We start from the raw sequence: 27382 nt of genomic DNA, 5'->3' as shown, positions 1-27382 counted from the left end.
TTGATTCATGAGCATCGTCTGTGGAAGAAAAATTACGAAAGAATTACTCAATTATCTGCTTTCCAGTCTGTATTACTTATGTCAGTGTCGTTCATCGCCTTTCGCTGCTGTCAACAAAGTTTGGGTGAGCTCTTTCACGAATCTATCGACCGCATGTATAATAAAAGGAATATTTAACTGCAAATTTGAACGTTTCTCCAAATATTTTTGCATTTCCACAGTGCTTAGGTCAGATATAACCGGAGGTACCCTGGTCTCTCCCCAATACATCATCAGCGGGTAGTCCTGGAAAAGATTTTATAGTTGATTATATGATGTATGGATAAATGGAGTTAAATAACGTAATTTACTAAAAAATGCGTGGTATCGAGATGAAAGCTTATTAAAACCTTTTGCTCTGGGTTTTTAAGCGAAGTGTGTAGGTAGAGGAAGGATAAGACCAGGAATATTTTTCACCGCCATGTGGGTGGCGGTGGCCTGTAATACCATTATATCCTTCCTTTGACAATCGAAACACTCCGATCAACGCACTGACCCGGTTTCCAGTTGTTATTGGGTTAGCTTTTAGCATACTATAGGTTTCAGGAAAATCATGCAGAAAGTCTGTGAAACGAGGATTATGCTTCGAAATAAACCGTTTGTCAAAAGTCAAACCGGCCCTGATTACTTTCTTTCGTGTTGAGAAATACCCACTTTTCCCTCTTTACTACCATTATTCCACGTTGAATATATATCAATACTAGCTTTGAAAGGTGGGCGATAATTCAAAAATGAAGTTTAGTCCATAGGTTGTTTAAGGCCGTTTGCCTTACGTATCCATTACCAGAATTCAGACACTGTTTGTAATGAATTAATGTCGAGGGCTCTGGTAGACTAAACTACTTTGCTAAATTCTATTCAGATCGTATAATGACCGCATCCAATATCTCTTTTATCGGAGACCACTCCATCACATATGGTTTACACACTATGAATCCCGCATTGAGACCAACCCAGCAGAGGCATTTCACTTTCCTTTTAAAAATACCTCTCCACCGTTCGCCAGGTCCTGATGTCCTGTCTTATCCTTGTGTTCTACGCCTCTTCCCACGCGATTCTTCTCTCTCTTCGATGTCTTTCCGTATCAATGGTGAATGGCAAACATTATTCCTATTCACAAAACTTATTCTAAATGTTAAATTGTGAACTATATCATTTCCACCAATCCTATCCTCTGTTTGAGAGAGAATTGCCATCAACAAATTATATTAAATTACCTCCTCTACCCAATCAAATAATACAAATGTGTGCCTTACTAATTCTTCTGACTGACCAACATAGATGTCACCAAGCTCAAACATTGGTCGTCCTAATCTGCTTTCTACTTTTAATTTCAGAGTTCCTAATCGATCTACATTTCCGCATTCCTTACTCCATGTGCCCATTTGGGTGCCTCGTTTTGCCAATTTTTTAGGAGCGAATCCTTACACCCGGAAAAATTTGCGTACCCGGGTGGGTATAACAGATATGATTTTTTTCAAAATCGGTTAATATCTCCTGTTCGCCATTTTGTCTTGAAATTTCGATATTTTTAACGAAAAACGTTAAAAATGAAAATAATTTAAATCTGGTTTTAGCAAGCACTTATTCTTTCCAATTAAGTACAGTATTCGTCTTTCCTTGATATTTTAGACCAAACACGTCAGCTCTATTGATTTTAATTATCGAGAAAATAACCTTTTATCGTGTCTCCGAAAGCAGTTTTGTGGGATAGGCAACCCAAAACACGCCTTCTCATTTAAAACCATGCATGCGATAAATAACGCGAAATAGAGATGTTTTTCAGTCAAAAACATCATGTCTGAAGTTGTCAAGGGTAGTCACTAGGATGAGAGTATGCTCTTTTATGCCATCGCCGACTGTATTGACCATAGTTATATTAAATACCATACTCATTTTATATACTAGATTTAAATTATGTACATTTTTAACGTTTTTCGTGAAAAATTTTCGTTATTTCAGGACAAAATGGCGAAGAGAAGATATTAACCAATTTCGAAAAAAAAAATCATATCTGTAATACCCAACCGGTTACGCATCTTTTGCCGTGTATTACGATTCGCTCCTAAAAAAAGTGGCAATACGAGGCACGTTAGTGCCCATCCCTAGACTATCGCTTTTAGGCGATCACTCCATTACCGTCTTTACTTAAATCGTTGCCGGATAATATTGGTAGATTTTTTTCTGCCCTCACATTCATTGATCAACCTCGTGACACCCCATACCGAATGAATAAATAAACCTCTTTGTCTACCTTTCCACCTGTCTTGTATTTCTTTTCTTTACTATTTTTAGTCTGTAGTCTTTGTTTTGATTATTTATGTTTATATTAAATATTTGTAACTGATTCACTGTAAATCGACTGAATTACTGTATGTGAGCATCGGCATTTATAAATTTAATAAAACTCCCTTAAATGTTAATAATCAAATGCTAAAGGATCAAGAGGTTACCATTTTCTCAAGAGATCTAAAAATATTCTAGGTTATTTCGTACCTGACGAAGTATTGAATGCCTTTGAATAGTGTGCATCATATATTTAAAGTTTCTTCAGTTTAGTGCCTAGAGTGAAGGAATTTATTTGAATTCAAGTTGTGCGCATTGTTACATAAAATCGACATGGCATTAATGGATTAAATTAATTTTTCTAATATATTTTCGGAATAATTTAAATTATTGATCGATATTTTACAGTTTCGGTGCAGTTTAATAATATGAACGGAGTCGCTTATGTGATTTGTATTTCACGCCCATTGTGATGTCCTACAGCGGCAGTTTCCGAAACTTCTCGAACGGAGCGTGGGTGGGCGTAGGTGTAGCGTGACGTGAAGTGTAACTACTTCCCCTTCGGCAGCGCATGAGCGGGATTTTTACTCGCGCTCGCTTCCCCGAATCCCGAAGTCAGTTCATGATCGGCAGCGCTCTAGAGTAGACGGAGTAGACGACTTTGGGATCCAGTGCGAAGGTACATTCCGGTAATCTCATCTCTCTTGCATTCAGCCTCCACCAAATCATCATGGACTTTGGGGACATTGAACAACAGCTCCCTCAAGAAGAACTAACGCAGAATGCGAGACCAGCTGACTGCAGGAGAGAGTCTGCTTACTTACGCTACAACTGGATGGAAAGATTCTTTTTTCGGTGAGTCTATTTCGGCTGCCTTCAGGCTTTAAATTTTATCGCGGTGTCTTCATAATTCAGCTTTGGAATTGTGAAAGAATGCGATAGTATATTTTTTACCGTGTTTAGGAATTTTAACATTTTTAACACTGTTCGGAAACATAAAACTGTTGTTACCAAGTTAATCTCCATGGCCCGCGCACCCTTTTTATCGAGTATTTACTTCTGTTTTAACATTGAATGAGTTAGAATATATTTTTTAACTTTGCGAACTTTCCGCAATGTTTAAATGTAATTTGTGCCAATGTATCGGTATTTATCGTAATATCATGTTGCTTCGAACCAACTGAGTTTCTGTGGAGTGGCGGTTTCTGTCGAATGTTTTCGCATCAAAATTATTAAAACGAAGAAGGTGGTAGACTTGAACCTTCTGTAGTACTGTGCTCTTGCGAGTATATGCTCGTTAGTCTTCACTAACGTGAATTAGATATTATAAAACAGTGAACATAATTGTCATAATAAAAACATGTACATGATGCCATAAGGAAAAGGAAATTGAAATATTGTACAGACAGAAATAATCTTAAATTGTAGTGCAAAAGGAATTTTCCTAAATGTTAATGTTGTTTTAGTGGCCATGAGTTGACCATGACGATTAATTGAATTAATGGGATGAGATAAAAATAATTCTTTGAGCCCTATAGATTTTTTGTGTGTTCACTTGCTTTATTACTAAGTGAACGCTGGCGCTAGTTTAATATCAAGTATTAGTTGGTTCATTTAGTGGGTTTTCAGATTATCACGCAATTGGAAGACATATTTCCATCCATCATTCGGTGTACCTCATTACTTAATGAATTAATTCAAAAATTATCTTACGATATAGAAGGAACACTTCGGGATCGATCTCAATTCATAATGCCGGTAATTGGCATATAAGTGGTCACGCAGCGAACATTACATCTTACTGCCAATTGTGACAAGGAGATGATACTTTTTGCTTCCCATTAAAAATTGTGAACATATTTGGGGAAAATATTTTCGCTGCGTAGTATCGTAATGTTCAGCGGCTTATATACGCAGGTGGGCTGAGAGAGATTGCGCTTTCTTTTTCATTATTTTTTATCGAGTTTCTCTGTTTTACCTTGCCGCTAATTTGGCATTGCTGGATATTGAAGTCCTTGTTCGCACGCGGTCTTACGTTTTCCTAGTGTAAGAACATCCTCCATTTGCTATGTCATCTCGCTTAGAATAAAGGCTAGGGGGGTTTTAGGCGCAACTAATACTAAGGTGTGTGGGGGCATTGTATACCCACCAGGGTAAGCGGGATTTGCGGGGGGTCCCCCTCCAGAAAAATTTTAAGTTTAATGGTTCGATATGTTTTGTTTTTTGGCTTTCTGAGGGATATTTGATTAATCCTAACACTATTTTATAAGTAATCCTAATCCAATTAAGTAAAATGCTTTAAACTTGAATATTTCTCTGACCTCTGGGGGGGGGGGGGGGGTTTATCCCACAAAACCCCTGCCTCGCTGCGACACTACTTGAACTGCCTCCATTTTATGATTTCGTTGTTTGTTAATGGTACTTCAAAGATACCGCAGACGACGCATTCTCGGACGGAGATGTGTCGAAGGATTCCATTGGCTCTCCAGATTTCCCGATGATACCAATCTCGCGCGCTCGTACCTATATGATACGCGCGATGACGGTGGCTTACATGATCGCTCCAGTGGCGGATGCAAATGGGGGGCGCGCGCCCTCTCCTTGCGGGGCCGCCTTCATTGCCGAGCGTTGCAGAACCACAATAGGGTGGTTTCCTATTATTTTTTTATTGCCTAAATCGAGAGATTATAACTCCTGGAGTACTTATTTCACGCTTTTAGATTTTTAAATGACGATATCTATTTTTCGCGATTAAATGAAAAGTGAAAATTTTCAAGCGCGCGAAAACGCGACGGCTAAGTATGAATCCTGGGAAAACGCCGTGTGACGTCATTCTGGTTACCGCTGCCGGCGTGTGAGGTGACCTTGGGGCGAGGCTTTGAGCGCTGATACGATGCAGGCTGCTAGCAGGTAGAAGAGTACCCTGCTAGTTGGTAGCGCTTGGCTTAAATAAGGATTATTAATACCCTATCAAACGAAGGAAAATTTCCGAACTTAGGCAGTTTTAATAGGTGGTTATTAAGACATGTTTCCCTGAGCTCTGTGCCTCATGCATGCATTGGTAATCTCAGACGATGTAAAACTCCTAATTTGTATATTATGAGTACACTAATGTTGGGTAACGAATCGCCATTAATGCCTTTCGTTTTTTATGATGAAGGAAACTACCCTATTGTAACTTTTTTATATCATATAATGGCATTGTCTTGTATTTGTGAATAATCAGTTTAAATAAAATTTTCTTTAACTTTGCATGTAACTTGATTATTTTTCATTACGATAAGAGTACAGGTAGCTCAAAATATCTTTTGCGCCCCCCCCCCCCTCCTTGAGTGTTTACTGTATCCGCTACTGGATCGCTCCATGCAACAGAATATGATAGGAGAACGTGATATTCATTTATCGCCGTCGTCGCTGTCACATTAACATAATAGAGGCGGCATGTGGCACATGTTGCTGCTTGCCGCGACTTGAGTTTTTGGTAAAAATAGGGTAGTTTCCTTCATCAAAGAAAACGAAAGGCATTGATTGCGATTCGCTACCCACCATTAGTGTATTCATAATGTACAAATTATTTGTTTTTAGAAATACCGGTTTAGACGAATGGTCTATTTTATCCTCATTTGAAAAAGGCCAGATTGGCGCCCATGCGATGCCACTTCACGTGACGTCACAGGGACAGTTTCTAGATAGGAGTAGATAGGAGTTTTACATCGTCTGAGATTACCAATGCATGCATGAGGCACAGAGCTCAGGGAAACATGTCTTAATAATCACCTATTTAAACTGCCTAAGGTCGGAAAGTTTCCTTCGTTTGATAAGGTATTAATAATCCTTATATAAGCCAAGCGCTACCAGCTAGCATAGTACTCTGCTACCTGCTAGCACCCTGCGTCGTATCAGCGCTCAAAGCCTCGCCTCAAGGTCACCTCACTTGTGGCAGCGGGAACCAGAACGACGTCACACGGGGTTTACCCAGCAGTCATACTTCGCCGTCGCGTTTTCGCGCGCTTGAAAATTTTCACTTTTCATTTAATCGCGAAAAATAGATATCGTCATTTAAAAATCCAAAAGCGTGAAATACGTACTCCAGGAGTAATAATCTTTCGATTTATGCATTAAAAAAGTACTATGAAACCACCCTATTGCATGACACTGCTTTCCCACCCACCCAACTCAGTAGATCTCGCACCTTGTGGTTTCCTTTTGTTCCCCCGGATGAAAATAGTGATGAAAGGGAAATGTTTTCATCGCATTACGAAGACGAAAATGGAATCGAAGGTCCTGCAAGGCATCAGAAACAACGAGTACCAAAGGTGTTTCGCGCAGTGGGAAAAAACGTTTTAACCAATGTATCAGTTTAAATGGATAGTATTTCGATGGTGACTGGTGTTTGTAACACAAAAAATTAATTTTTTAAAATTTTGTCCGGTTATTTTTGGGTCCCCCGTCGTACCCACCGCTTCGGCGCGCCGTGAGGGAAAAGTAGGCAAATCCTATGTTAGAAATGCCCATGCCCCAGTCATTAATGGGAAGATGCGGGTTTGCAGATGCCCTGCATATCAGCACCTCCTGGATTTTGTCCCGGGTCGCGGCTCTGGAAGGTAATGATTTATCCAGGATAGTAACCAGATCACATGGAGAAAGGGGAAGGCATCACTTCTCTGTCATGCGATTTTTAGTGGAAATATTATGCAGCAAAGAGAAGGGTTGGCAATTTTCTATGTATACTTGATCAGAACACATTTCCGCTTCCTAGGACCAAATGATAGTTCATTGAAATTGAACGAATTAAGCTGCATTGAATTTTATTCTGTCATAAAGTAACATCTCTGCCTTTTGATAGTTATGATTTGTGTGTGTAGTTATGATTTATCTGCTACTTCATCATGGAACAGTAAAAAAGATATTGCGCTGGAAAGGAAGTGGAGTTACACTGTCAAAGCAAAAAAAAAGAAAAATTGTATCCTACATTCTGTCTAGAAGTAGTAATACCTACAGCTGCGGCTGGTGAAATACATGAATAACATTTACACATGGGTCGTGTAATATACTCATGGAATACCTGGTGGAGTTTTTGGGGATATTTTTAAATGAACGTTTAATGCCAAATGACATCTTTAATAATAATAATTGTTGATTAAACATTGAAAGTAGATGTTGCTGATGAAGACAGAAAAGCTGTAAATAAATGTGATAGGTGTGTCTCTCAATCTGTTGACTCTACGTTTACTTGGTTAATGATTTTCAACATCTTATCTGTTTGTAAACCTGATTTCTTTTTTCATTGTGTCATTTGTGTTGAGTTCATCATTAAGCATTTTGGTAATTTGCTCACCATACCCCTGTGTCGCTTTTCAAAAATATTTTTCTTGCCATTGTATCGAAAGACCGGAAGTCATAATGCACAAATATTGGTCATCACAGTGGTGGATACTGGTATCTCACTTGGTGATAGTTGTGTGAAAGCGATTATTCCACGCTCTGAGGGCATTACTTATAGTTTTTCTTATTCTTTCTTCCGTCATGCATTTATGGTGTCAGAGAGTTACATTTTTCTGTATTGTTCACACTACAGTGCTTTACTTCTTTTTTGATTTCCTTTTTATGACTTCCTATAATATTTTATCCTTAGCTCGATTTTTTATACATGCCAACAGTATCGAGTATCAATAACTATTTATCGATGGTCGTTTCTTTCTTACAGACCAAACCTCTGATATATATTAAACCCAGCTTCACTCAAGTCCTCTCAGACATTATCAGAGTTATCCAATCACTCTGTGATTTCATGTTTCACCTAAGTAATCAGTGGTGTTATGATCTTTTATTGGGTAGGTATCTCGTTGAGTACTGGACGGGTGAAGTCGACTGACTGCAGGGTGAGATGTCTGAGAGTCTCACTCCTCAAGTATTATTTTGAGGCATGTAATTGCTTCCTTCTTGAACACTCAAGTTGCTCCTTTATCGTGAATGACTTCTAAACTTAAGATTTTCTTCAGAGTTCTATATTGCCACTTCTTTCCAGTTCAATTCTATTTTCAGGTCATGGGTTGATTGCAATAACCTCTCCCACCTGCAATTTGTCTCCACAATGCCTCCTCCTTCTAAACCACTTGGGATTTCCTCGCGTGATTTTGATTTAATTCACAAAGATTTCTTTTCTATGCATGCCTGGAGTGCCCTCTTCTATTCACTAGCCTTTTCAAAGCCACATATTTCTTTCCTTTTGCAACCTTTATGACCTCTTCTATGTTATTCATTCAGAGCTGTACCTTGCCCTTATTCCCTCACACCTGTCCTTCAGCCGTTGTTTTCATCAGACCGTCACATATTATTACGTGGCCAACTAAGATTTCCTCATATAAGTTTTTATAAGAGTTCCCTTTTCTCTCATACTTCTCGGCACTTCCTCATAACTTACTCAGTCACAAGGTTTGATTTAAGAGATTAATGGTTTCCTGGTAATATAATAGTTATTTACTTAAAAATGCCTTTTTTTCTTTAATTCTGCATGTGCATAAATGCATCAATTTTTGCATATTTTGGACTTTGATAATGTGATGGTACTTCCCATCAGTCATTCTAGAATGTTGTCGAATATCCTAGTCTAAAAAATGTTCCATTATAACTCCTGTTCCAAGTTCTAGCATTCGCTCATACGACTTACCATTGGTGCGCATTGATTCGGAGAAACACTTCCCCATGGAGCTCAATGGAAGAGCTGTTGTAATTGATTTTTCCGATGCATGGATAAATGGAGTTAAAGAACGTAATTGGCTTGATGATGCGTGCATTGGAGATGAAAGATAAAAGATTATTAAAACCTTTTCCTTTAGAATTTTTTTAACAAACTCTATAGGAAGAGGAAGGATGGGACCAGGAATATCTATCACGGCCGTGTGGGTGGCGGTGGCTTTTAATACTATTATATCCTTCATTTGACTATCGAAATGCTGCAATGAACACACTTGCCCGGGTTCCAGTTGTAATTGGATTAGCTTTTAGCATGCTATAGGTTTCGGGAAAATCCTCCAGAAAATCTGTGACACGTGGATAAAGCTTTGAAAAAAAGCGTTGTTCGAATGAGGAAAACTGACGATATTTCGCCCAGCTTTTAAGAGCCACCTCTATTTTCCTCTTTGTCTGACCTTGATATTCTATGAGGATTTTAATTGACTCTCTTTTGTGTCATAATGGATATTCTAGGGGTTCAAAATTAATTTCCAAAAACTGATAATTTTTAAAAAATTTTCCACATATTTTTTTCATAATGAAGATGTTTATTGGTACTATAACCATTATTCATCTTACATATATTCTTAATTGGGGGCAAATATATAGCTTTGTGGCATGTGGGATGAATATGATTCTCACAGTCTATGCTATCAGGTATGCTGATTCCTGGCCGGGGGTATAGGGAAGATAGAATATAAACCGCCCTTATTATAGTCTCTCAGATGTTGGGAAATTATCCACTTGTCCCTTTTCAAGCATGCAGTTAGGAATTAAGGCTAAGGGGGGGTTTTAGGAGGTACTAATACTGGGGGGTATGGAGTATGGGAGGTGCAGGTGCCCTCCCCGAGAAAATTTTTATGGTAAATGGCTTAATATGGTGAGTTTTATGGCTTTCTGATGGATATTCTATTAATCCTTACACTGATCTATTAGTAATATTTATCCAATTAAGTAAAATGGATTAAATTTTTAAATTTCTCTGAGTTCTGAGAGGGGGGGTTTTCCCCCAAAACTCCCCCTTGCTGCACGACTGTCCCTTTTTAATACAGTTGAGGACCTCAAATCCAGAAAGCTTGGGACCAAAGGGTTTCTGGATTACTGGTTTTTCTGGATTTCCGGTTTTGAGGGCCTTCCCAAATATATTTCCCATTTTTAATAACTCCTCTTTGATTGAAAGTAGGACAGGTGAATTCTCCATTTCTCTAAGTCATATAATCAAGGAGAGTGAAGCTGATGACTTGTTTCACCACTCGTATTTTTCCATAGTGAAGGGTGTACATGTGGTCACCTATGACTCCTCTACGTAGATGCTTATGTAGCAAAGTAAGCCGTGAGCCATTCTGGATTTCTGGTTTTCAGGATTCCGTATTTGAGGCCCTCAACTGTACCATTATTTTACATAGAAGATAAATCAATATTAGTTTTGAAAGGTGGGTGATTATTAAAAAGTGAAGTATAGTCCATGGGTTGTTTAAGGCAGTGTGCCTTGTGTATTTACCACTGAATTCCAGACTCTTATTGTTGTGAATGAATGAAGAGGGCTCCGATTGACCAAACTTGTTTGCTAAGTTCTATCCAGATTGTTTAATGCCTGCATTGAATTTCCCTTCTATTGGAGACCACTCCCTCACATCTAGCTGTTCACACTGTCTATCCCCTTCCCAAAAAAAAACTACCTTAGTCCACCCCTGCTCTCATTTAATGCAACCACTGAACTTTGTTGTCATATTTTAATATGAAAGTATTCCAGAAAGTGAGATTACATTGTATGATTTTACCTCCTCTGAGAGAAGCATCCTGCATGCAACAAAATATACAGGCAGCTTATAAGGTTTGAAAGACTTTCCATTCCAAATTTGCTTTGTTATATTGCCTTTGCATATCATTGAGTGAGTTGTTACGTAAATGGGAAACCAGTACTCCTGATGATAATGCTATAAGTGATCCTTTCTTCTTAATTCTCTGACTGTGTTGGTTTTAGAAACATGTGTAATTCTAATCCAGTACATGGATAAAAGAGAGATGTGGTGGGAGTGATTGATCCTCCCCAATACAAAATCTACATTATATATGCTGTCCCAAAGTTTCATTAAAATATAGAGTGGAGGAAAACGTTATTACATATCACCTTGTGAATACCCTCATTACTATATCATTATTTATACCCTCATTACTATTTATTATTTAAAACCATACACAGTTGAGGACTTCTAATCCGGAAAGCTTGGCACTAAAGGGTTTTTCTGTAATTCAGGTTTTTCTGGATTTCTGATCTTCAGTTTGCGGAAAAAGGGGTGCACTTTTTTTGAGAGTTTTAGTGCAATAAAACCATAACTCAGGAATTAGATATGAAAGAGATTTTACATTAATTGGCATAAACCTTATTTCATTTTTTTTGCTTTAAAATGATTAGAGAAAAAGTAGTAAGTGATTTAATACTCATACACTTCAAATCATTATTTTGATTTTGAGCAACAGGCCCCAGATTCATCACTTAGATCAGAAGACATGCTATTTTTACTGAACATGTCATGCAAAGATAGTAGCTTGATATGGCAATTTTTGTTTCGCTCGCAAAGCTCATCTTGTCATTAAGACGTGTGGGTGCTGCCTTGCGTCAGTCATAAATTGTGAAATATTCACAGTGCACCTTGCAACTAAAGTACGCAAACAATGGATACCAAATATACAGTCTCTATCCTCTCAGCTGTTTAGGAGCAGAGGTCTAGTTACTTGTGAATGTGTGGATGCTTTGTTGAACAACCCCTAGAAGAAAATTCGTCGCCTTTGATGGATTCAAGTACACTACATTTAAGGAGGCAAAAAACTTGCTGAATAAGTCGTCAAATCATGACCGTAGCTTCCGCAGCATAAACTATATGTGCTTAATTCTGGATGAGAACGAGCAATAAACGCATCTTTTTCTTCATTCTCAATAGCTTTTGTTGATAGCATTCGCTAGCAAATGTTGCAATATCTTTCCATACCTTCCTTAGTCGGACAGTAAATCTGTGCAAATGCTTCTATATTTTGTTAATTAATTAATTTATAAATATATACAGGTTCTTGTGCTCGATATTTGAGATCCATAAGTGTCCCTGCCTAGGTTGCTTGCATATGTTCATAGCATGCGCTAACTTCCTACTTGTCCCAGAACAAGGCTCGGAGAGTGGTGCCACAAGGTGGCAAGTCAAAACACTACGCAGAGGAATTTTCAAACGTTCCGGGTTACTAGTTCTCCAGGTTTCTGGATTCCAAATTTGGGATCCTCAATTGTATTGCTACAAAACCTATCAATAATTATTTGGGAAAGAATAGAGAAAGACAGTGAGAATTGGCAAAGGATCTAAGGCTTTGCAGGCAAATGATTAGGATGATTTCTTCTCTAGTTTCCCACTGGTTTATGGTTTATATATAGATGGATGCCAACATTTCGTCGGGAGATTTCCAATATATGCAGGATGTCTGCTGTGGTCTGGTAAGTATACTTCCTGCTTCTCTTATGGCATCCCTCATTGATTTCCCTTTCTTTTTTCTAGTATTTCCAGCCTTTTTTAATGGAGGGTTTCATGTGCTGCTGGGTGCCCCTAATCTTTGTTCTTGTTTTGAGATGAAGCCCAGATTTCTGTTGGCTCTTGCTTATTCTTTCCCAATGATCTCTTGTCCTTCCATGTTAGGTAGTTTCTTCCTAATGGATGCAATGGTTTCCCAGGATGCACTTCTTTACCATGGCCAATTGTTCCATTTGATATAGTCAGAAATGGTATTGATTTTGATTTGGTATGGCTTTAGCCTAGCCTCTATGAATAAAAATAATGGACTAACTAGTTCTGGAGGCATTTAATTGAATAACAGATGTAAATACGGAAAAATCGACAGTGGGAATCACGTTGTGGTTCAGAAAATGATGGGTTGTGTGATCACTCTTTTGGTTGCTGAAAACCTACTGTCCATCCCAGCAGAGCCAAGTTTAGGGAGTTCCATGATGTTCTCCATGTAAAAATTAACTATGGTTGGTGAAATCGGTAATCTCATTGACACTCCCATCTGTTTGGTCATAGAAATCCCCGTTGAAGAGGAAGGTGCTGGGGGTTAGTCTGTGGTGGAAGAGCTCCACCATTCATGAGTCTAATATTTTTCCCAGAAGAGTCAAGATATTGAATGGAGGTACTAATGCAAAAAATAACACCACATCTATGCTGACTATGACATCTGTCAGATGCAAGGTTTTAAATGCCATGGAATTCTTCATGGGGTAGTCTCACCATCCACAAAAGGCACTGATACTCCACTCAAGTATTTTGCTGTATTGATAGGAGGTTTGAATGGCAAAGACAATGGGCTGTAGCAGTGTTCCAGCCTTATCAATCTAGGGCATACTGTATATCATAGGTGGAGTTGTAGCCTTGGGTCATAGGTTCTCTAATTTTCCTCAAGTATTTCAGACTATTTTATCCATTCTGTGGTCTTCCTGGCAATATAATCTGTAGGATCATGACAAACGATTTTGAATGCATGATTTGCATGTACGTGCAGAACCTTTATGGTATGTTTCTTTTGCATTGCTCTTATTACTCAAGATATCTCGGTGCTGAAGAATTGCATTGATTTTGTTGTTAACATGCAGCTACAGATAGGTGTTTGCACAAGCATCATCAGGTAATTTGGGAGACTACTGACAGCCAGACTGAAGCATCCATAATACTTCAAAGCATTGTGATCCATGGGCAATGAGAAAAAATGTCATTCTTCCCCATTTTCTCGGAAATATAAATGGATGATTGAGCTTATGTATTTAGCTTTTCATTTGAAATCAGTTTGGGCATTCTCAGATCTCTCATTAACTTCAGTAATGATATTTTGGAAGTTTCCATAAACTGTGGGCCCTGTAAATTATCTGAAATTAGAAGTATATTACTTTGTTTGAATTAATGGCTATATCCACCGTAAGTAATGATTATGATGCATGGTTTGATTCATAGGGAGCTCTCTGAAGAAATTAATACATATTAATAAATATTACTACCTCTGATTTCTGGCTTTTTCCATCTACCACAGCACCGTTGTCCTCAACCTTTTGCTATTGTATGTTCCTATCCCTTTCTTTCCTTACTTGTGAATGTACTTGCATATTAATAAAGATTAATATTCGAGAAGGAAAATGCAGTTCAGGTACTATTTCAAAAAAATTTCCAACTATGTACTTAATTTTCTGTCAGATTTCTTAAGTTAAATATCAAATGCTGAAGGATCAGAAGGCTATCAGTATCTCAAAAGATCAAAAAATATACCATGCTTTTTCGCACCATAAAAAATATTGAATGCCTTGGAATAGTGCGCAGCATACATTATAAATTGCTTCAAGTTCAGTGCCTTGAGAGAATGAACTGATTTCAATCCAAGTCATGCTTTGTTTCAAAACATCGACATGGCTGCAATATATAAGATTAATTTTTATTTCAATGAGAATGCTTCAATGTATTTGTTTCCAGTTTTCAACTTTTCCAGTTTCGGTGGAGTTTAATAATACGAATAATACGAGCCACTTATGTTATTTGTATTTGGTACCTATTGAGATGTCCCTCAGCGGCAGTTTCCGAAACCTCTTGTGCGCAAAGACGCGCTAGTGTAGCGTGGCGTAAAGTGTAACTACTTCGGTTCACTTTGGCAGCGGGCGCAGCGGGTTTTTTACTCGCGCTTGCGGCTCTGGAAGTCAGTGTAGGTTCGGCAGCGCTCTAGAGTGGGTGAATTTGGGATACGGAGCGGTGGTACATTCCGGTGAACGCATCTCTCCGGCATCGAACCTCCACCAAATCACCATGGACGTTGGGGACATAGAACAACCGCTCCCTCAAGAACAACTAACGCAGGATGCGAGACCAGCGAACTGCGAGAGAGTGCATGCCCGCCTTAGCTGCAACTGGCTGGAAAGATTCTTTTTTCGGTGAGTCTATTTCGGCTCCCTTCACGCTTCTCGATTTAATTTTCATTTTATCGGGGCGTCTTCATTATTTAGCTTTTGAAAGGATGCGGGAAAATATTTTTTTCTGCGGATGGAGAATATTAAGTTGCGCGAAGATATTAATTGTTGTGCCCAAGTTTCACTTTATCGCCTGCGCACCCTTTATATCGAGTATTTCTTTCCGTTCTAACATGAGGAAGAATTATTTTTACCTTTGCGAACTTTCCGCAACGTTTGAAAGTGATCTGTGCCAATGTATCGGTATTTATCGAGAAATCTTGTTACTCCGATCCAACTGAATTTCTGTGGAGTGGCGGTTCGTGTCGAATGTTTTCGCATCAAAATTATTAAAACGGAAAAGGCGGTGGACTTGAACCTTATGTAGCACTAAGTTATTATTAATATATGCTAAGAAGTTACTCCCGTGAAGTAGATGTAGTATGAAACAGTGACCAAAATTGTCAGTGAGCATAATAATAACAGTGAGAAAAAACATAGGAGAAAAAACATAGGGACGAGGTAGATCATGCCTGAAAAAAGGAAAATTAAAACAGCATTGTACAGCCAAAAATGGCCTGAAATTATAGTGCAACAGGATTTTTCCACAGTGCTAATGTTATTTTAGCTTTCAATTACTGACTATGGACAGCATTTGAATAAGTGGGATGAGGTTCAAATAATGCGTTGAGATCTTAGTATTGTTGTGTTGTCTTGCATTTATTTGTGCGTGAACACTGGTGCAGTATCAGTTCAACTACTGGGTCTCCCGCAGATCATATGATTGGAAGACATATTTCCGTCCATCATTCTCACTACCTCAATGCCCAATGAATTCCTTTGAAAATTGTCTTATGGTAGAAAAGTGAAATTTTCGGTATCGAGCTCAGGTCATAACGCCGGTAATTCGAATCTAAGTTGTCATCTGCGAGTCATCCGTCTTACTGCCAATTCCGACTGGGAGATGATACTTTTTACTTATATTGAAAATTATGAAAATTTACAATTTTTGGGGACCAGTGTCTTGGCTGCATAGTATCGTAATGTTGAGCGGCTTATAGACGTAGGTTTGTTGGGAGATCTTGTGCTTTCTTATTTGTTCGTAATTTTGCTTTAGTTTCGCTGTTTTACATTGCCCTTAATTTGAATCTATCGGACAGTGAAATCGTTGTCGGCACGCGCTCTTATATTCTCCGATTGCGGGAACATCCTCCAGCTGTCATTGTCACCTCGCTACGGATGTGAACGCATGTTCGAACTCCATGGCCTACCGCACTTCCTCGCGCACTGAGTCGCGCGCTATTTTGTGTTTTCCGGATGTGTGAACTCCTTCAGTTTTGGATTAAGGGTCTACGTGTTCTAGGCCTAGGGCCTGTGTGTATTTTTCAGAAGTATAGTATACGTAAATGTTATTAGTTTTTTAAGTTTTGCAAGCAACGGAAGCTTTTAATCATGTGCCGCGTATTTTATTTATGTGACAGGTGAATATTTTACCGCTGCACTTTTAGCAAATTGGATTTTGATGCCCTGTCTTTAAATGGCATAAAGTTAACTGTCATTTACTACCAAGTGTTTTTGAGTGTTTTCGATATGGACAGGTGGAAATATTCTCCTGTATGCTGTGCACTGCCCTGGATTTTTGACCAATTTAGCATTATATGCTGTAGCGCTGCCATTCGCGTATTATTTTTCTCATGTAGATTCCTCATTGCACGGTATATCAGTAGATGAATACGATTGTGTCAAACTGCAGAAGTTAAATAGTATAAATGGAAGGATTTAAGTGCTACACCCTATTAGCGGCAGGCGGTAGACAGCGACAGACAGATTTTTGCAAATAGGGTGGTTTTCTACGGCTAATGCTGGGAAAAGCCCGTGTGACGTCATTCTGGTTCCAGCTGCCGCCGTGTGAGGCCACCTTGGTGCGAGGCCATGAGCGTCGATACGATGTAGGCTGCTATTAGATAGCGCTTGGCTCAAATAAAGATTACTAATACCCTATCAAACGAAGGAAATTTTCCGACCATAGGCAATTTTAATAGATGATTATTCAGAAATGCTTCCCTGAGCTCAGTGCCACATGCAGGCATTGGTAATCTCAGACGATGTAAATCTCCTGACTACTCGTATAGAAACTAGGTCCCTGTAACGTCACGTGGAGTGGCATCGCATGGGCGCAAATCTGGCCTTTTTCAAATGAGTTTAAAATTGACCATTGTCATTCGTCTAAACTAGGATTTCTAAAACCAAATAATTTGTATATTATGAATACATTAATGTTGGGTAACGAATCGCAATCTATGCCTTTCGTTTTCTTTTATGAAAGAAACTACCCTATTGCGAGCGGGGGCGGGGGGCTCCTTCAATAGCTTAGCAGCACGTGGGATGAATATGATTCTCGGGGTCTAAGCTTGCAGGTGTGCCGATTCCTGGCCGGGGGAAGGGGGGATAGGAAGATGGAATTCAAAGCGACCCTGATTGATTTCTCGCATATCGATAAATACCCGACACTTCCCTCTTTATTACCATTATTTCGCGTTGAAGATATATATGAAAATTAGTTTTGAAAGGCGAGCTTTTATTAAATAACGAAGTTTAATCCATTGGTGGTATGGTATCAACTATGATGTAAATCTAAAAGATCGTATCTAAAATCTTCGATCAGTACGAGTACCTTTAGGACTGCACACTCGTTGTATACCTTCTTTGCTAGATTTCACTTTCGAAAAACCAGTCGTTTCTCGCTCGGACGGGGTTTGAACTTCTGTCACCACGTAAGATGCCACCTCGCTATCCACTGCATTTATTCGATGCTATTTTATTTCCTTTGTTACGGGTTTGCCATTGGAGCACTGACATCATGGCAAAAATAGCAGTGTCGGAACGCACTTTCCTTAACTTTCTTTCGAAGTGAGATGTTAATCTGTGTGTTTTTTTATTACAAGTCATTATATACTTTTTATTACTAAAGGTTTTGTTTTGGTTACGTATCTATAGATTAGAAATTTTAAGAAAACGAAATTGATAAAAGTGTTTTTTTTTTAACATTTATGTCTTTCGTTAACCAGTGCCGGAACGGCGCTCTGGCGCGTTCCGGCACCATAACACCACTACATTGGAGGGATGTTAGGAAGTAAGGAATGGGTGTCGAGAAATTTAGGGGCTTCATTGAATAACTTTATCAGTAAGCGGTAAAGGGTACCAAATCGTAGGATTCAATTAATGTAAATACTAATGATCACACTGCACCTACAGGGGTCAGGGATTTTCAGAAACAGCTCTCCCACTGCCTGGATTTCCACCTTTTACCTCCCTCCCCCCCGGGAATAGGAATCGAATAGGCCCGCCGTGAGGGAAGAGTAGCCGAATCCTATGTCCCAGAGATGCCCATGCCCCAGTCATTGATGGGAATGTGTGGGTTTGCAGATGTCCCGCATATGTTTTGCCCCGGGTCGCAACTATGGAAGCCAATACTTTATCATATACATACTATCCATATCCCTATGGAGAAAGGACAACCCATCAAACATCTCTTCCGTATGAGAGACCCCTCTTAATTGGAGTCATGTTTGTATGCCACAACATAGTTGAAACAGAAAAAATATATTGCACTGGAGAGAAAGTGGCGGTACACTGTCATAGCATAAAAACGAAAAATTCGATCCTTCATTCAGTTTAGAAGTAGTCATACCTACCGCATCGCCTTGTGAAATCCATGAATTAACTTACCACATGGGTCGTGGTACATACAATACCTCGTCGAATGACCAATTTTGGTAAAATTGTGAATAAAAATTCAACGCCGAATGGTATCTTTAATAATAATAATTGTATAATAAGCGTTGAAAGTAGATTTCGTAGAAGAAGAAGTGAAAGCTGTAAATAAACGTGATAGGCATGTGTCCCTCGGTCTGTGGAATCTACGATTACTTGGTTGATGATTTTCTTTACCCTCTCTCGGAACTTAAACCCGACTTCTTCAATTGTTCAATCTTTTTATGGAACCATTTATTTGGAGTCCATCATTGAGTATTTCTGTATTTAGTTCACCATATCCCTCGGTCGCTTTCCAAACCCATCTTTTTCTTTCATTAATTGCTCCCCTTTCCATTATTCAATATTGAATTTGCTTTAGTACTTTGGTTGTGGCCTGGCACCTTTCTCATTCTTCTCTTCCCCTAGTTCAGTGAAGCCATGTTAGTAACAACCGAATGGCGGATTCACGAAAAATATTTTTCTTTCCATATTACCGAACGATTGGAGGTCATACTGCACGGGTACTGGTTGTCACGGAGGCATAATCTGGTATCTTACTCGGTGATAGTGGCGTGAAAACGATTATTTCACGCTTTGGGCATGTTACTTATTAAGTTTTTATTTACTTATTCTGGCCTCCGACATGCATTTACAGTGTCTAAGAGTTACATTGATTTATTATTTTTTACATTTATTTTTCATGACTCCCTATAATATGTCATTCTGAATTCGATTTTCCGTACATGCCACAACAGTATCGAGTATCAATGGCTTTATTTATCTATGGTCATTTTTTTCTTTCGGCCCACGCCGCTGATATATGTTGAACACAGCTCTGAGCACATTACTTATAGTTTTTCTTATTCTTTCTTCCGTCATGCATTTATGGTGTCTGAGAGTTACATTTTTCTCTATTGTTTGCACTACAGTGATTTACTTATTTTTTATTTACTTTTTATGACTTCCTATAATATTTTATCCTTAGCTCGATTTTTTTGTACAAGCCAACAGTATCGAGTATCAATGACTCCATTTATCGATGGTCGTTTCTTTCTTACAGACCACGCCTCTGATATATATTAAACCCAGCTTCATTCAAGTCCTCTCAGTCATTATCAGAGTTATCCAATCAGTCTGTGATTTCATGTTTCACCTAAGTAATCAGTGGTGTTATGATCTTTTATTGGGTATCTCGTTGAGTACTGGACGGGTGAAGTCGACTGATTGCGGGCTGAGATGTCTGAGAGTTTCACTCCTCAAGTATTCGTTTGATGCATGTAATTGCCTCCTTCATGAACACTCAAGTTGCTCCTTTATCGTGAATGACTTCGAAACTTAAGATTTTCTTCCTCCACAGTTCCATCCTGCCACTTTCTTCCCGTTCAGTGCTATTTCCAGTCCGCGCTCAGTGGGCGGAAATCGGAAAAAGCCGGACAAAATTTCAAAATGTTTTTTTTTTGAGTTATAGACTTGAAACTTCGCAGGTATACTAAAAATGATTGAAATTTGCAGATATGTTCTTCATATGACATAGGTCTCACAGAGATACAGAGGCTCAAACGTGGGCAAATTTCCATAAAAACGCCCCTCCTCAATCCTATCTGAAAATCTTCCTAAGTAAGTAGTTGGTGTACAACAAACTAATTCAAATCACTTTCACAAACTGTGCTCACTTAAGAGAACTCAAGATTCCTTCACTACAGTCAAAGTAGAACTGAGAATATGATGCACATGAAAAAACAAGAAGTTCCCTTGGAAATACTCCGTTAAGACCGTCAAAGGCTCCGATCCGCGGTGTCATAAAACGATCGTTTTCGCGAAAGAATCCTGGGGATCAGGGATTAGAGAGTAAAATAGGTATTAGGGTCTCCGCTAGTGTCCTTCTGAGAGGTTTTTTTGTATGAGTCCCATGAAAATAACACACTTTTTCGAGGTTTGAACGCTTTTAATAGGTGCATGGTCTTCGATTGTTAATAAAGAAAGCTGCATGAACTTCAATGAAACATGCACTTACCTCTGCTGAAAATCCTCCGCTGTCTTCACCATAGACTATTTGAGAATCGGTGTCTTAAGCAAAACTTAAAAACGGTGAATGCTCAGCGTTAAAACCCATACAGTTTCAATAACCTTACCGCGTCGCGGCTAATCCAACTCCCGACGCGCGGAGACGAACCATGCCGCGCGATCGAAAAATCAATGTAATTTCCGGCGTTGCAAACTTCAATCATTCAATCAAAGATAACTCCATAAACACCTCAAGAAATCTAAAAATAATGCTCTTATTTAAGTTATTTTGCGTGACTTCGTCGAAAACCCTTTTGAAACTCTGCCTAAATGTAAAACTTTGTCGAAAAACACTGTCCGCCATTTTGTACCTGCATGGTAAGAATTTATCGATGATATTATTTAAGATTACGGGAAATTAAAGAAAAAGCACCACGGCAACAGATTGTCTGTTTTTTTATTCCGCAAAAATCCACCTATAACTTCACCATCTACTTACTTTGGAAGGTTTTCAGAGAAAATTGAAGACGGGCATTTTTATGGAAATTTGCTAACGTTTGAGCCCCTGTATCTCTGTAAGACCTATGTCAAATGAAGTACACATCCACAAATTTCAAAACTTTTTGAGTATACCTGCGAAGTTTCAAGTCTATAAATAAAAAAATCCATTTTGTAATTTTTTCCGGCTTTTTCCGATTTCCGCCCACTATGCCACGGGTTGATTGCAATTACTCCTTCCACCTGCAATTTGTCTTTACAATGCCTCGTCCTTCTAAACCACTTAGGATTTCCTCGCGATGATTTTGACTTGATTCAAAATGATTTCTTTTCTCTCCATATCCGGTGTGCCCTCTGAGTTCTTTTTAATGTTACCAAGGTTATTTATTTAGTGAAACACTCATTTTTGCTTCATATCCTTTTCTCTTACTTACTTATCGCTACAAAGAGAGTAGCAAAGGAGGGGGTTGTATTTATAGTAACATTTATTGCAAAATTTTCATAAGTAAATTTCTTTTTAGGTACTTTCGATGGTTATCTTCTCATTATTCACTACGCTGGTTCTTATTTTCGTATTTTTCTTGGCGTAATTGGGTAATTATTTTATTGACGATTTTCAGTTTATATGCCAAGTTTTGGTGTTTAATATGTTGAAGGTTGACTTATGTTACCATCGACTCTTCACATTTATCCTGTGTATTACTTTGTTAAACCCTAACTTGAGTATAGAGGCACATAATATTGGTTTGTGGGGGTATTGCAGGAATCGCACGATTTCTGCTATGAGCAACCCAATGTTATCGAATCGTTCTGCGAGAAAACCTAGAATTCCAGCAGTTTCTGAAATTAAAAAAGAAAATCTCGGGTTATGTAACGTAATTATAATGAGAGGGTTGTTTAACGCTGGCTTCCTCTCCGTCATTCGTAAGTTATAAAAAAATTGTTCATCCAGATTTTTTGGAGTCATCATCATGATTAGTCTACAATCCTATGATTGGTTCGGCGCAGTTCTCCATTCCTCCCTCCGATCCGCCAGCCATTTCATAGTGACATATTTCTTCTCTTAAACATCCTTTACAACCTGTTCTATATAATTCATTCGGGGCCGTCTCTTGCCCTTATTCCCTTCCACCTCTCCTTTTACGATTGTTTTCAATAGACCATCATGTCTTATTGTGAGGCCAACTAAATTCTTCTCATTTTTTGCATATACCGGACATAGCTAAATATAGTTATACTTCCCGTCATCCATTTTAGCGATTAAGCATCAATTGATCACTATCCATTGTTCATTTTCGGTTAAAATGTTCCAGAAAACTCCTGTTCCGAGTTCTAGCATTCGCTCACACGACTAACCGTGGATGTATATTGATCTGGATAACACTTCCCTAGGGAACTCAATGGAAGCGCTTTTATAGTTGATTTTTCTGATGGACGGATGTATGGAGTTAAATAACGTAATAAACTTGAAGATAAGTGGCCTTGGAGATGAAAAGCTTATTAAAACCTTTTGCTTTTGAATGTTTTTAGCAAGCAAAGTCTCTAGGCAGAGGAAGGATAGGACCAGGAATAGCTATCGCCATGTGGGTAGCGGTGGCTTGTAATATCATTTCATCCTTCCTTTGACTATCGAAATGCTGTAGCCAACGCAGTAGCCCAGTTTCGAGTAGTTATTGAGTTAGCTTTTAGAGTGCCTTCGGTCCAAGGAAAACGGTGCAGCAAAGGTCTTACACGTGGATTAACCTTTGAAAAAAAAGCGATGTTCGAATAGGGAAAATTGATAATACATCGCCCAGATTTTAGCTTTGGCTTCTAGCCCTTGAAATTGTGTGCACCACAAGCAGTTTGGTGCGGGATTAACAATGAGGAGAGCGGACGAAGTATATTAAAAGAGCAGCCTCTAGCATTCGCTAGTTCCGAGCGAGAAAATCCAAGTGTAATTTAGGCTCAACTTGAGCACCGGACCGTAATATTTCAGATATTTTCATCAAACTGCGTGTATTTTATGGTGAATATATCTAACTAAAAGCTTAAATAACTAATACAATTCCGGGTAAAGTTATGAGGTAGATAAATACTTTTATATTACTAATGTATCACTGACATATCCGCTCCTATCACATTTGGTGTGTGAGCTGTTTTTTTAAATCTGTAGGTGTCCTTCTGGGATTTTACGATCAGCGATAGTTACCGATGTCTCTCGCGGTCGTTTTTTGCAAATGGTTTATTTATATTACATTTTGGATTTTCTCTTCAAATTTACAATGATGGTTTTTTTACATTTTATTCTGGTCCGGAATGCTGATGTTGAAACGAGAATGACTGTAATTTGTTCAATCACTCAGAGTATAAAATCATATTAGGCAGTTGCGCTTTTACAGTTTTTAAATTGCCAAGAATATTTTCCTGTATCCTTTTCGCCTAAAGTCAAAGCTGAACTTGAAAGAGCTATAGTGAAGGTGGCGTGAATTATTAATATAGCATGGGCAGCTAAATTTGACCCAAGGCGAGCGTCTTAAGCCAGCGGCTCATCAAATCAATATTCTCGAATTTAGTCCGGCTTTCGATTTTCTGTAAATGATCAATATTCTGAGGTAGAATTTTAGAACCCCTCAGACTTTTGGTCATTCTTAAAATGGACAGAGGTTTGAGTTGAAAATTGATCTCTAATTCTCCAATTTCGCTGCTTAAATTAATTTTTCTTCGCGATCTACGACGATGTGGTGAAGAATCGTTAGAATTGGCTCGTTCACAATTTTTTATTGCCGATAGTGATCGTTTTAGAAAACTAAAGGGACTCGTAATTTTCCGTATTTCGATCCGCCTCCTACTTCCCAAGGTAGTTGAGGCGAAAAATCGAAGGGTTTTACCCAATTCCATATAGTTTAATGACGTTACTGACTCTTGCCTAGCGGCTCACCGCTTCTCCGCTGCTCCTCGGTTCCTTTTACGTGACTCACGTGATTAGGTTGTATTTAAACTCTAGTGATCGATTCTTTCTGTCAAGGATTAAGTGTCTCTGTACGAGTTAACTCCAATGACGTAACAAACTCATCAAAAGTGAGTGGTAACTTTCGCATTAATTCATTTTTAAGCTATGAGATGTAACTGGCAATGGGGGAAGCTAGAAAGAAATTATCAGTAGAATAGCCCAGGCGAAGAGAGCATTCCACCTAACGAAAGATCTATTTAAAATACGGGAAATTTAAACACAGAAGTAAGGAAAAATCAGAAGTTACATTTGGAGTATGCATCTACGGAAGTGAGGCATTGACAATGACAGCTGCGGACAAATCATGGCTAGAGGCCTTCGAGATATGGTGCTAGCAAACAATGATGAGGATCAAATGGAACAACTGAGTAAGAAATGAGGAAGTCCTAAGAAGAGTAGGAGAGAAGATAAGCCTCATGAAAACCCTGACAGAGACGGAGCATCCTTACAGGCCATATCGTGCGACGCGATAGCCTGATGAGGACAATCGTGGAGGGACTCTTAGATGGCAAGAACGGAAAAGGAAAACCTCGAATGAAATGTATGGAACAGCTAGAGAGAGATTTGAAAGAGAAGGAATACTTTCGTGTGAAAAGATTAGCTGATAGGAGAATTGAGTGGAGAGTTGCTTTAAAGCGATATCAGGAAGTCAAGTTGTTATTATATCAAGCTGTTATTATGTACTCCAACCTATGGATCATAGTTTACCAGTGAGCAGGAAGTACCCTGGAACACTAATGTGATTTTCAATGGGTCAATAAGGATTTTAATCCACTCAGTGGAGAAAAATAGCAATGCATGGTTATATGTAATGGATGAAATTAAATGAAAAGAATGCAGTGAAAAGGCCTATTAATCGTGTTCTTCTACCGATTTGGTGCGAGTCAGCTGAGCTGCAAGGATTGGGCAAACAGTCAATTTACCCGATTGGCCGTCAATGTTCGCCGCGGTCGAGAACCAGGGATCGCATTGACATCGGCTCACGGTTTCACGGTCTTGGCCCATTCGAGCGGAATTGCCTCGCTAAAAGGATCTTTCATCGTATCCCGCCGCGAAGAAAGATCTTCACGTGCAAGGGATTGACATGAATCACTTAACATCCGCCCCCCGGGAAACACAATATGCACTTCACGGTGGGTGAAAAGGCAACATGTCATGATGTGGTTGCGGGATGCCGTGGAGCCCAATCCAATTCCGCCACCTCATCGATTTACGGCCAAACGTCGGTTGAGCTTTTTCTTTTCGTCTGCGAAGACCACTCTTCTCTGCGTAATCTTCTTGGCAAAGAAGACGTCAGGTTCATCCTTTGATTGAAAAAACAATTCAAGTGCCTTCCGGAAAAAATAAAGATAACGTTTTATCCACTGATTTAGTGATACTTAAAGCGGACCCTGGTTTCTTCTTACGCGGTCATGGGAAATAATTAATAAGTCGTAGAGCAATAAGTAATTGCCATTTTTATCGCTCAAAGATGTTCTCATTTCTTAATAGGATATTCCGCAAAATAACGTCATGCGGTATAAATTTCGTGTGTTCCTTCCTTTCTTGTGTAGAAAATTATGTTCAAAGCCTTCGTCGCCGCAAGGGGGAGCCGCCTTCATTGAAAACTGAAAATCTTCATTTCCTGAAACCTCTCTGCAACGGCTAATCAGCCATTGTAGAGAGGTTTGAGGTAATAATCTTGATCGTAGAAATATTCAGATTAAATTTAAATAATATCATTAAAGACGTCTATCGTTTAATTCAGCTTTTTTTCTTATTTTATCAATGAAACGGAACATTCCTGCACTAGTCCTGAAGGCCTTGATGAGTAGTGTGATTGGTTGATGATTCAATAATATTTTTGACGTCCCATTCTTTTGTATTACCGATCGTCATCGCTGTTTTATTTTCTAGTTATTGACATTGTTTTTACTCTGGATAGAAGGCCAAGTTTGATCTTTGTTAAGTTTTTCGGGCTATACAATCAGCGAAATGAATGGGCGAGGCTGATACTTTATGGAAGTTCATTGAAGGGTATTAAGCAAAGATACTGTGCACTTTTCCGCATAAATATTTTTTTTTAATGAGTCAACATGTTTCACCGAGTCCCGATGATGCTGCAGTGCAGTGAAATATATTCACTCATTTTTAAATTAATATTTGTGTGTAAAATCTTAAAGTATCTTTACTTCATGTACTATATCATAAAAAAATTTAACTAGGGTTATTTTATTGTGTTAATTCACAATTTTGTAAAATACTGTTAATTTTTGCAAATTATCTGCCTCTGATTTTGAAGTGGGCCGCGAATAGTCAATACGGACCGAGCGCAGTATGCCACAACACTGACCAGTTTTAAAATGTCTAGTTATAATTTAACGGTGTGTACAAGTCGAATTATATTCTTTAAGTCCGCTGGTTTAACTGAATTTTATTTTGCGCTAATGTTGTTGCTTTTAACTTGAATTATTCTCTAGTTAAGGTTATGTATATATCATACTACGGTTAGCCCTAACCAAGCCTTGCAAAATTAATCCAGTTTATTTTGAACGTTACCGCATTCAGGTCGGAAACATTATTTACTTATCAGCTCAAAATCTTTTAGTAGAAATGAAAGCCAAATAATGAATTCTCTAATGAAATTTTAACAGCGTCTTTCTCTGCGTGCACACATACTGATTTTATGCAGGTACTGTAGAAGTATTATGTGAGAGAGAATACATTGATCTCCACGGAGAATATCCACGGTTTCTAGATCATGGCTTGGAGGCGTCTGTTGTGTGGGGCGCTCAACCTCAGGTGTTTCCATTCTCTTAACTGACGCCTGCAACGGAGGCTTAAGACATCTCAAGGGACTCTACTGGGGGCCATTATGGGCGCTCAAGTATTTTGCTCGGATGGGATTAATTATGAATGAAGGCTGGGGAAGGCGGCGCAGTGACCACGCCTCGTGCACTCCGGAGCTGCAGGCCGGGAGAGAGTAAAACGACATGTGAATATTGAATGGTCCTTTTAAAACTCTCAAATTCATACGCTCGATTTTGGGGGCGTGGAATACTTAGTCCTTTCATCTCCCAGTCCATTTTGGTACTCCATACGGTTCATTCACGGGTTGGAGTTTTCAAATA

At 38.8% G+C, this 27382-nt stretch overlaps 1 protein-coding gene across 1 annotated transcript in view; it reads left to right on the top strand.

Annotated features, from left to right (window-relative positions):
* Positions 1-14797: 14797 nt before the first annotated feature.
* LOC124170821 (patched domain-containing protein 3-like) overlaps positions 14798-27382 on the top strand; it is a 296489-nt gene continuing 283904 nt past the window's right edge. Inside the window, exon 1 of the mRNA XM_046549796.1 lies at positions 14798-15007. Coding sequence (XP_046405752.1) covers positions 14883-15007 — 125 coding nt within the window. The 5' untranslated portion in view covers positions 14798-14882. The remainder of the gene's footprint in view (positions 15008-27382) is intronic.

The sequence above is a fragment of the Ischnura elegans genome, chromosome X, assembly GCF_921293095.1.
Source record: "Ischnura elegans chromosome X, ioIscEleg1.1, whole genome shotgun sequence".
Classification (NCBI taxonomy): Eukaryota; Metazoa; Arthropoda; class Insecta; order Odonata; family Coenagrionidae; genus Ischnura; species Ischnura elegans.
Note: the sequence above shows the minus strand (reverse complement) of the source record. Positions and strands in the feature narration are given on the sequence as shown.